General features: G+C 40.8%; 1 protein-coding gene across 1 annotated transcript in view; it reads right to left on the bottom strand.

Annotated features, from left to right (window-relative positions):
* The window catches only part of IL1RAPL2 (interleukin 1 receptor accessory protein like 2), a 1,148,049-nt gene that overhangs the window by 634,969 nt on the left and 500,881 nt on the right, over positions 1-12,199 (bottom strand). Inside the window, exon 3 of the mRNA XM_075323820.1 lies at positions 1,860-2,133. Within this exon, the coding sequence (XP_075179935.1) occupies positions 1,860-2,133 (274 nt within the window). The remainder of the gene's footprint in view (positions 1-1,859; positions 2,134-12,199) is intronic.

Below are 12,199 nucleotides of genomic sequence, written 5' to 3' on the forward strand. Positions count from 1 at the left end.
GGTCCTGGCTACTCTTAATCCAATCCCAGATAAATGGTATTGAGATCATGTAAATTTGGCAAAACATTATCTTTTCATTTAAAGATATGATTTTACCTATGTCTTCTCCAGTCACCTTTCACCCTATCTTTCAATTGTCCTATTCATCTTTCGAGAAGAATTGCAATCCATTTTACTCCATACCTTTAGGCCGTGTATACATGCCTTCTATGCAAATGTATGTAAAGCGCTGTGGAATTAATAGCGCTATATAAATGAATAAAATTATTATTATTATTATTATTATTATTATTATTCTATCTGCTTTTTTTCTGCAGCTTCAGCACATAAATACAAGCTAACAATCTTCCCTCATTATTGCATTTTTGCAGTGTTCCCCCCTCTATTTGATGCATTTTGGTGCAGATTTGAAGCAGTGTTTTTAATGCAGTTTTTTTAGTACAGGAATGTCTTCATTATGCACTTAAAAAATGCAACTGTGTATTTACATGTCCTTCTTTAGGTTCCCCACAGAAGCGTAAAGAAAAGAAAAAACACAGTTCAATAGCGTCTTTAGAGTTAAAGTAGGCATAGTTTTTTATGAAATGACATCCACTTTGCTTGAACTGTTAAACTGCATTCAAAGCCAACTGGCCTGACGGAGGTAGACCGCTGTAATATTCTATATTCGAAAAGTCAATTAATATGAGGGGCTGCTAATAAGTCTTTGTGATTTTTTTTGTTTCTATGGTAATGAAAGGCTGCTTTATACACAGCGACATCAATAGCAATGTCACTTTTGAAAACATCCACCCCCGTCGTTTGTGCGTCACGGGCAAATCGCTGCCCGTGGCACACAATATCACTAGGACGCATCACACATACTTACCTTCCTAGCGACGTCACTGTGGGCGGTGAACAACCTCTTTTTTAAGGGGAGGTTCGTGCGCCGTCACAGCGACGTCACACAGCGGCCCACCAATAGAAGCGGAGGGGTGAAGACAAGCCACATTAACAACACGCCCACCTCGTCGCAGGACGCAGGTACATTGTTGTTCGTTGTTCCCGGGGTGTCACACGTAGCGATCTGTGCTGCCTCAGCAACGACAAACAACCTGCGTCCAGCACCAGCAACGATATTTGGGAAATGAACGACGTGTCAACGATCAACGATTAGGTGAGTATTCTGATCGTTAGCGGTCGCATGCAACAACATCGCTAACGAGGCCGGATGTAAGTTACAAATTCCGTGACCCCAACGATATCACGTTAGCGATGTCGTTGCATGTAACGAGGCCTTAATGCAATATTCACAGCAACTGAGAGCAGAGGAGGGATAAAATTCTTGCTTTTGCAAGGAAAGTCCACAAAGGATACTCATGGTGATATGTCGCAGACATTGGGGGATCAATGCCCTTCATATTCCACAGTTAGGAACTGGGTTGCCAAATTTAAACGTCCTGGACGACCGAGAGTGGTTGTTGCACCCTTTTATATTAGCACATTTTTGTCACATTCATGCCTCACCAATATTGCAGTATGTGAATGCTGTTTTTTTGGGGTGTTTACCTACCATTTCATTATTGCTCCTTTTGGAAAGGGGGGGATTGTATTGAACAAAATACAAAAGAGAAGCAAAAAATACAGCAAATACACATCTTTTCAAGGCAATTGGAGGCTTTGGAGTACTAGGTACTGAATCACAGCAAGTCGATTAGCTAGAAATCAAATTTGTTGGTACATTTAGTCGGAGCTGGCAAATGGAAACCATAATTTGGCAGCCAGGGGCCATCTCTACAAAGATATTTGATATTTTTTATTATTTTTTCTCTTTAGATCTTTTAAATGTTATTCACATAATTCAATATGTCAAAAATTACCTTAAAACGCATGTGTAGAATCCACTGTCTTGTACTTCTGCAGAATGAATCCATAATGAGTCATCATCCTTGCTCATCCTAGCCACGGAAAATAAAATTGGTTCTTCCAAATCCCCTTTGGTTTTGTACCACATGAGCCGGAGTCCTGCACTCTGAGCCATGGTGTAGTTAGTCCTGATATAACTGTAGAATAGCGCACATTTTACTCGCACTGCTTCACCTGCCAGTGACATATAGGTGTTCAGATCCACAGACCAGTCAATGCAGCCATCCGCTGTAAGGAAAATAGAAAAAAATGTTAAACAAAATACTAAGCTTAATGTATAATGATAATTATTTCTTCACTTAAAATAGATAAATGCATTACAGAGTGTAAAGGGGGCTTTACACGCAACAACATTGCTAACGAGATGTCGTTGGGGTCACGGAATTCGTGACGCACATCCGGCCTCGGTAAAGACGTCGTTGCGTGTGACACCTACGAGCGACCGCTAACGATCAAAATTACTCACCTAATCGTTGATCGTTGACACGTCGTTCTAATCCCAAATATTGTTGCTGGTTCAGGACGCACGTTGTTCGTCGTTCCTGAGGCAGCACACATCGCCATGTGTGACACCCCAGGAACGAGGAACAACACCTTACCTGCGTCCTCCGGCAACGAGGTGGGCATCACTTTCGGCTGCTCTCCGCCCCTCCGCTTCAATTGGACGGCTGCCGTGTGACGTTGCTGTGATGCCGCACGAACCACCCCCTTCGAAAGGAGGCGGTTCGCCTGCCACAGCGATGTCGCTAGGCAAATAAGTTCGTGTGACAGGTCCTAGCCATGTTGTGTGCCACGGGCAGCGATTTATATAAATTTATATTTATATAATATTTTATAAAATAGAAATAATCAGCACACCATTCAACAACGAACTGATACAATGCCTATATGTTTTTATCATATTTTTATACATATAATTTTTATATATTTTTATATAGTCTTTATTTTTTTATTATTGGATCACACTATTAAAGAAAGAAATTAAAATAGATAAAAAATGAATAAAAAAATCAAAAATCAAATGAAAAATAATTAATTTTAATTATTTAATTATCATAATAATAATCTCGTATGACACTTGGCACACGCTCGCAGCACAGCGGGAGCTGAGTGTCATGCGAGTGTCATACGTCTGTGGTCCAATTGTGCAATCAGACCACAGTTGCGTAGGGGAGGGCTGGCACTGCGGAGAGGAGGGACGGTGCTGCGGAGGGGAGGGCTAGCGCTGCAGAGGGGAGGGAGGGATTTATCTCCCTATCTCGTCTGTTACCGCCTGATGCGAGAATTACACTGCACTCGAATTACACCTGTGTAATGCGAGAGCAATGCGATGTTTCTCTCGCCCCATAGACTTGAATGGGTGTGAGTGAAACAAGCTCTCATTTCATTCGCAGCATGCTGCGACTGTTTTCTCAGTCCAATTAGAGCTGAGAAAACAATCTCTCATGGGAGCTGCCCCATAGAGTAATATTGATCTGAGTGGAATATGATTTTTTATCGCATTCCACTCGCTTTGTATTACTCACTGTGTGTGCTGACCCTAATATATCACATGCAAGTTGATAAATTAAGGCATCTGAATGGAACCTTATGTCTCTAGTTAATGGAATACCATATACTACTATTTAAGTACTATATATAATTTTATTAGTCTTTTTTATTGTATCTATATCTATCTTATTGATTTTCTCAGCCTATATTTAATATTCACATTTATAATCAATTGCATTGTATAGTATTTTGTATTGTATTTTATTTTATTAATGCAAGTATTATACTGATCAATTCATATGTTAATCTGTAATTGATTAGTAATTGATATATTATCCCATAGTTGTCATGGCTATATATAGGATATATATCTAATGGTTTGCAAGCACCTGATGAAGGGGATGGCCCATCCCGGAAACGCGTTGTGCAATAAAGTATAGTATTGGTCTATCCACCTGGTGTCCAGTGACGTGCAGCGCCTGATATACTGTCTGTTTCCACTAGTGAAGTACGATGCATAATAAAATTAAAACTGAACAATATGGACCCGTAGCAATTGATCAGTAACATATCCAACATCTCAGACATCTTAGATTAGACATTAGGAAAAATTTCTGACAGTGAGGGCAGTCAGGGAGTGGAACGGGCGACCACGGGAGGTGGTGAGCTCTCCATCAATGGAAACCTTCAAGCAGAAACTGGATAAACAAAGCTGGGATGATTTAGAAAAGCCTACACTCGCAGGGGGTTGGACCCGATGGCCCTTAAGGTCTCTTCCAACTCTACCATTTTATGATTCTATGATCTGTATCTTTCGTAATGAAGGAAAAAAGTTGATCAAATCTCAGTTTTTGCTTCTCATCACACTTATCGCTCACTAAAAGTTACTACTCCGTTTTATAACTCATCTCGAACAAAACGAATATCAATCTTTAGGTCACAAAAAACTAAATTTAGAATATAACAAGCATCCAATTATCTAGTTGAACATCAAAAAGATGTCACACTGTCTATTTCTGATGAATCGAGGGTATATCTATATGAAGAACATCCATAAAAGGCTCAGGAAATGCAGACTTCAAACTGTAAAAAAGAGTTTTACACTTTCCCTGCCTTGTGACATTCAAATCGGAAAAAAATCCTCCAAAAATCTAAACCTCATTTTTAAGTAAAGTTTGATCCTTGAAAACTTCCTTTTACTTATAGAAGAGTTAAGTTATGTGAATGAAATTAGAAAAGATAAAATAATGGAACGATCAGGACTTCAAAACCAGAGGTGTCCTTGACTGTTAATATCATGGAGCAACTCAGCTGGCAATTAAACCCCAACAACGTGAAAAAATTGCTAAACAAGTTGACTGTCAGTAAGCATAAAAGACAATTCATGGTCTGAACTCAATTTACAACCCGAGGAGCTGTATGGTTTATATTCAGCAAATTTAAAGAAATGAATTAATCAAGAGCACAGGGCAGACAGTGCTTAATCCATTAGGAAATTACTGGCTCATCACACCACATATCTTAGATGCTTTGTGAAAATTTCCTCCAGTAAGAGAGGCAAGGGGACACGTTTACCACAAAGTAGACCACTAGTTGTCAAAAATGCAGGCTTCCGAAGGAAAGGAGAACATCCAAAGTTCATGTTATTTGTAGAAATGTTCTATAATTTAAGTGTTTAAAAGCTTTACAAAAATCAATGCACATAAAGCTCGGTTCGCAAAGGGACGTGAAAACTGTTAAAGCCAAAATAAAAAATTATTTTAAAAAAATTATCATCAACTCTAAAGGCCCCGTTACACGCAACGACGTATATAACGATACATTGCCGGGGTCACGGATTCCGTGACTCACATCCGGCATCGTTAGCGACGTCGTTGTGTGTGACACCAACGAGCGACTGTTAACGATGGAAAATACTCACCAAATCGTCCATCACTGACACGTCGTTCATTTTCAAAAAATTGTTGAGGTCGCAGGTTGTTCGTCGTTCCCGAGGCAGCACACATCGCTACGTGTGACACCTCGGGAACAAAGAACTACAGCTTAGCTGTGGCCGTCGGCAATGAGGAAGGAAGGAGGTGGGCGGGATGTTACGGCCGCTCATCTCCGCCCCTCCACTTCTATTGGGTGGCCGCTTAGTAACGTCGCTGTGACTCCGCACGAACCGCCCACTTAGAAAGGAGGCGGTTCGCCGGCAAGAGCGACGTCATTAGGCAGGTACGTGTGATGGCTCCTAACGATATTGTGCTCCACGGGCAGCAAATCACCCGTGACGCACAAATGACAGGGGCGGGTTCCATCGCTAGCGATATCGCTAGCGATGTTGCTCTGTGTAAAGCCCCCTTTAGTCAAATTACCCACAGATTCTGTGCAGGGGGCTTTTGCTCAAAAACAAATTTTTCTTTTCAAAAACGCATGAGCAGAACATTTATCATGGGTGATAATGGAAGGAAAATTCATGAACAAATGGGGCATTAATGGTTACACATTCTAAATTCTAAATTCTTTATATTTTTAAAAAAATAGCAGCTATTTCAAATGAATAGATTGGTTCCTGTGATGCTAGTCACTACTTACGGGTAGTATATACGGAAGAGTAGTCAGACAAGTTGGGGTCAGGACACAGGGAGTAAACAGAAGCGCAGTCAAGTCACAGGCCGAGGATCAGAATTCCAGGAAAGTACGTATAGATTCAGTACGTGATCAGGGAGCGGTCCAAGGTTCAAAGCCAGGAGGTAATGACAAAAACAGGGAGCAGGTAGAGATGTGGTCAGATAACGGTCCGGGGTCAAGAAACTTAGATTAGAACACAAGCACTAACACAAGCCAAGAGCACAACTGCAGAACCAGAGAGTACGACTGGTGAGGTTCTGGAAGTGCATGCTCAGTAATGAAACGTCAATTACCAGGAAGATGATACACCTGAGTAATCAGCACTTCTCAGAACCTGCATGGATTCCTGTGCTGTCACACAACCTGTTAGCAAGTGCTCAGAGAAACACAGCAGAGCATCTCCAGATGTGCAAAATGCTTTGCACAGAGGAATAATGTCACTGCCGACTCTGTAATGTATCAGAGCATCATCTGAGTGCAAGATACTCGGCACAGAGGAATCGTAACAGTCCCTGGGATTTACATTGCAGAAGTATCATTTTATAATTTTGCAGAATTTCAAACATTAATTTTTCTTTTCAAAAAATTAGAATTGTACTCATGGGGTGTTGTATATTTTATTGTCTATAATTTCCTTTATCATAAAAGCCACCTGACATTAAAGCACAGATCAATGTTAGAGTTTCTATCATCCACAAACATCAACTGTGTGCCTATATTGGGCACATATTGTTTCCATCTTGTAGATTGAATTTCTTACGTCTTTTCTTCTCTAACTGTGTATTGGACTTATTTTTATTAGTTCTTGTTTTTATTATTATTTAGTAAATACAAAGTAATTTTTATCGTATTTATTTGTCCTTCATGTATATGATTATACTAAGTATCTTATACAAACAGGACCAATAACTGTTCAGTGCTTTATATTGGGGTCAGAACTAGAGATGAGCGAACCTGAGGATCGGTTTTCGAATCAAACACCAACTAAAAAAATACAGAGCTTGGGTTCAGACTTCGAATGTTTTACATGCAAAATTAACTTGCGCAAGTAACGCTGTTCTCCAGTACGCTTGGTTCTTGGCCCAGTGTGAGCCGCTTGCAGTGTTGCAACGCTGCACACTGGGAGTAACAACAGCATGATCGGATGTAGTGTGCAACAAAAACAAAAGTTTGAAAAAGACTGCCCACCCTCCCCCGGAAGTGATCTGCTTATGGCTGGCAGCATGTGGGTGGAAACTCAAACTGCCAATTAATGTTTCTGAACCTCATCATGCAAGGTTCGGTCACGTAGAGGTTCAGTTCATTTGCAGCCAGCGAACCGAACCTCCATAGATTTCCTCATCTTTAGTCAGAACCTAAAATATGGTGTCAAATTTGACATTACATGATTGCTTTTGTAAATAATATTCATAATCATCAAATATTCTTTGATTATAAAAGCATTACCACTGGACGGCCTAAGTGGACTTCTTGGGACCTCTCTTTAGGTCTTAGATTGTCAGTATAAGGGCAGGGGCACATGACTATAGTTTTTCTCATCCGAGAGAATTGGGCCAATTACGAAATTGCCACTCAGCTCAAACTCTGATCAGACTGTCAACAAAGTGTAATTGGAGGGGAGAATAGGGGCAAACAGAGATGATGGAGAAGAACATTTCTCCATCTGCTCCATCTGTGAGTCTACAGACATCATCTGAGTAGACATTGATGATTTCCATGGGATCATTGACCTTCATGATCAAGTGTGATCGAATCAAACTGAGACATGCAGAGATTTTTTAGTTTCTAGATTACCACTGTCTGAGGACTGTGGCTGCAACATGTGAACTCAGCCTTAGAGTAAGTTCGTACATCCATGAGAATGTCTGTGTGCTCCCAAATTTTTCATTGGACAGAACACAGACCCATTGAGTATATCCTATTCCAATTCTCAACATTGGAGCATTCTCAGCTGTGTGATTGGATCTATGAAACTCTTTGGGTATGAGTATTTGACAATAAAAAAAATCAGACAATATTCGACGATAAAAAAAATCAAACATCACTCGGACATTTCACATGAATGTGTAAATTCACTCTTGAACAGTCAGCCCCAGTAGACTGGATGCCGGGATATTATTCACTAGAGAATAGAAGATTCCTTCCTTCAGAAGAACATCCAAAAATAAAAAAATACTCATTGTGGCAGATTTTAACCACTGGGGGATTGGATTATTCACAGCAGTCCCACCACAGGCACAGTGGCCACACATTCACCCTAGTATTGAAGGAATATTAGACTCATAGAATGGTAGAGTTGGACGGGACCTCAAGGGCCATCGGGTCCAACTTCCAGTGAGTGCAGTCTTTCCTAAATCATCCCAGCTATATGTTTTTCCAGTTTCCGCTTCATGGTTTATCCAGTTTTGGTTTCATGGACAAAACTTTAAAATAATGGGTAAAGGATGAATTAAAAAGGGAAACTCTCAAGAGCATTTTGTGTAATGATAAGAAAGATCTCAACTCAATTTCCTCTTAACTATAGACACAATTCTAATTAGAACTGGATACCATTTTATTTTATTTTTTTGCCTAACTCAAGCCACTGTGAATTGCACATTGTGCACCACAAACACTTCCCGAGACAAACACTCTCAACATGAAATGTTACTTTGTTTTCTTTGACCTTGATTGGAGAAGGTTGATTTATAATTCATATGTCCTTTAGGCTACAGGAAGGCAGAGATCCTTGATAAAGAGATGCTGTATCCTCATCTCATTCATCAACCTTTAAATTGACCTTGAGGTTTAAGAAAAAAGTGTTTAAAAAAGCAAAAAAAAAAGATGTGTCAACACCGGACTTATACTAAATAGCAACTTTAAATAGAAATATTCTAAGTAAAAGAAGCAGCAATCTTTTACTTTGTATCATTTTTCACCATTGCGACACTTCGCCTGTGTAGTAATGGATATATGATGATAAGGTTTATATGACAGAATCCAATGTTTACATCTCAAGGCAAAGGTTATGTCCTTGGGCAGCCCGAGGGCCAGTAGGAGTTATGTCAATCTCCTGTGTAACTCCGCTACATTCATGAAAAATAGACTATAGAGGAATTGCATCAATGTATATCAAATAAAGCTAGAAAAAAGTAACTTACAGGACAGTTGTAAAATATATACATGCTTATTCCAGTGAAAAAATGTGTATATCTCACCAGGGTTTAAAGGGGAATCTGTCAGCAGGTTTTTGCTATGTAAGATCAGAGCAGCAGGATGTAGGTACCGAGACCCTGATCTGAGTGTCACTTTCTTGGCTGTGCATTGCTGCTTCAATAAAATCAGTGTTTTATCAGCAAGAGATTATCAATACAGGACTAGATGTCTTGTGCTTCCTAGCCCATCCCTCACCACTGATTAGCAGCTTTTTGTCAATTGACAGTATACACAGAAAGCTTTGGTGTATGTGGGGTTATACACAGCTCATAATTCTGAGCTCCGCTAGATCTTCAGCAGATTAAGGCTATATATCCATGTCCTGTAATGCATTCCATTTTTGGAAATGCAAAAACGGATCTCTTAACGGATCCGTATACTTCCCATTGATCTTAATGGTGATGGATCCGTTAATGGATGGTCCAAAATGTGTCATCCATTAGGGCCAATCCATTAGCTTTCTGTTGTTAAAAACGGACTAAAAGTTCTGCATGCGGGACTTTTTCCCAACGGATCCAAATATGTATGTCTAACAGATCCATTAGTGTATAATGGGAGTCAATGGGCAATGGATCCGTTAGGAATGCTTCCGTTAGACCATCCATTAACAGATCTGTTACCCATTGACTCCCATTATGCAACAGATCCGTTGCCCATAAATACTATATAGATACAATAGAAGAAAATCTGTTAGGATAGGATAAAAGATAGATAGATAGATAAATCGGCAGAACAGATAAGAATAAAAGAGAGATATAATACGCCCAATATAATAGATAGATAGATAGATAATAGATAGTATTGACAGCTGGTTAGGGTTAGGGTTAAGGGTGCTTTAGACGCTGCGACATTGCTAGCGATCTCGTTATCGATGTGACACGCTAGATCGCACATGCAACCGGCGCTATAAAATGCCTTATGTGCAATCTCGGCAGATCGCATCTGCGATCTAGCGTGTCACATCGCTAACGAGATCGCTAGCGATGTCGCAGCATGTGAAGTACCCTTTAGCCTAAACCTACCGCACTTACCTGCCCTGCGACGTCGCTCTGGCCGGCGACCCACCTCCTTCCTAAGGGGGCGGGTCATGCGGCGTCACAGCGATGTCACACGGCAGGCGGCCAATAGAAGCGGAGGGGCGGAGATGAGCGGGATGTAAACATCCCACCTCCTTCCTTCCGCATAGCCTGTGGAGGCAGGTAAGGAGATGTTCCTCGCTCCTGCGGCTTCATACACAGCGATGTGTGCTGCCGCAGGAACGAGGAACAACATCGTATCTCCTATTGGTGCGACATTATGAAAATGACCAAGACTACACAGATCACCGATTTTCGACGCTTTTGAAATCATTTATCGGCACATCTAGGCTTTACACATTGCGACATCGTTACCGGCGCCGGATGTGCGTCACTTTCGATTTGACCCTGACGATATCGCAGTAGCGATGTTGCAGCATGGAAAGTACCCCTAACAACAGATCCGTTTTTTGCTTCATTGACTTACATTATATTAGATTTGTTAACTGATAGCTTAAAAATGTCATCCGTTGGGACAATCCGTTAACCGATCCATTATTAATTTTTTCAAACAGAGCCAAAAATGGATTGAATGACGGACATGAGAACTCAGCCTAAACTGTGACTGTATCAACATGATAGCATGTAGATTAGTAAGTGATACATAAGTGGAATGAGGGTCGCTGCCCCTACATCATGCACCTCTCAAATTACATATCAAAAATCTGGTGACAGATTCCCTTTAACTAAAGTCTGAAAAAAAAATGATTGTGTTTTACAATTAGGTGTGAATGCAGGATATGATGTCAGGGCATACATTAAAGTTTAGGTTAGTTTCATGTATGGAGCACCATGCTTTTTATGTGGAATATATAATGGCTTCGTGATGAAAAGCTTCCAGCTAAAGGGGTATCTAGTTTATAAATACAATGCTAGAAAATGCTCGGTAAAAAAGAAGGGCCCTCTATAGCACTTACGTGGCCTAGAGAAGAAAAGAGCTGTGTCGAGAATCTCTTAAGGATGTGAAGTCTGGCTGCTCATAACACGTCTAGAAGGCTGAATAAGAGCGGTGTAAAGCTTAAAGGGGTTGTCATATTTGTTTTCAAGAGTACACCTTTCCACTGCCTCCTGGATTGCTGCTTGCCAGGAACAGTGCCCTTCTGATTGATTAGCAGTTGAAGTTCACATCATGGCACTTCTTGACTGAACTGGGTGTTCTTTTATGATGCCGACAGAGGAAACTTGGCCTTTGCAGCATCGGAGGAGCACAGTGACATTTTAACCTGGTTTAATCCAGTGATCCGGTCAGCTTCAGCGCAGTGATTGCAAGTTCTAAGGAAAAAAGTTTGTAAATACAGGGTTCCTTGTTTAGGAAACCGGCCACCGCTGATAGACTGCAGAGGTGTGGGCAACACGGTGGCTCATGGGTGGCATAGTGGCTCAGTTGGTAGGACTGCAGTCTTGTGGTGGCTCAGTGGTTAGCACTGCAGTCTTGTGGTGGCTCAGTGGTTAGCACTGCAGTCTTGCAGTGCTGGGGTCCTTGGTTCAATCCCACCTAGGACAACATCTGCAAGAAGTTTGCATGTTCTCCCCATGTTTGCGGGGGTTTCTTCCGGGTTCTCCAGTTTCCTCTCACACTCCAAAGACAATACTGTAGGGAATATAGATTGTGAGCCCCAATGGGGACAGTGTTGTTGATGTATATAAAGTGAGGCAAAATATATTAGCACTATATAAAAATAAAGATTATTATTATAGAGGTAGCTGTTACTTATGTAACGAGCAGTAATCTACATAGTCTAAAAGTTTTTTCATTACTCAGAATAGAGATGTCTTGTTTTTACAAGCATATTGCATTTGCAACCATTTAAAAGGGTTGTCCACTATTTGGACAACCCCTTCTCATCCCCCATGTGCACCCTTATAGAAATAACAAAGCCTGTACTCACCTCCGGTGCCTGTGTGGTTCCAGTGTTGTC

Source organism: Anomaloglossus baeobatrachus, chromosome 9, assembly GCF_048569485.1.
Source record: "Anomaloglossus baeobatrachus isolate aAnoBae1 chromosome 9, aAnoBae1.hap1, whole genome shotgun sequence".
NCBI lineage: Eukaryota > Metazoa > Chordata > Amphibia > Anura > Aromobatidae > Anomaloglossus > Anomaloglossus baeobatrachus.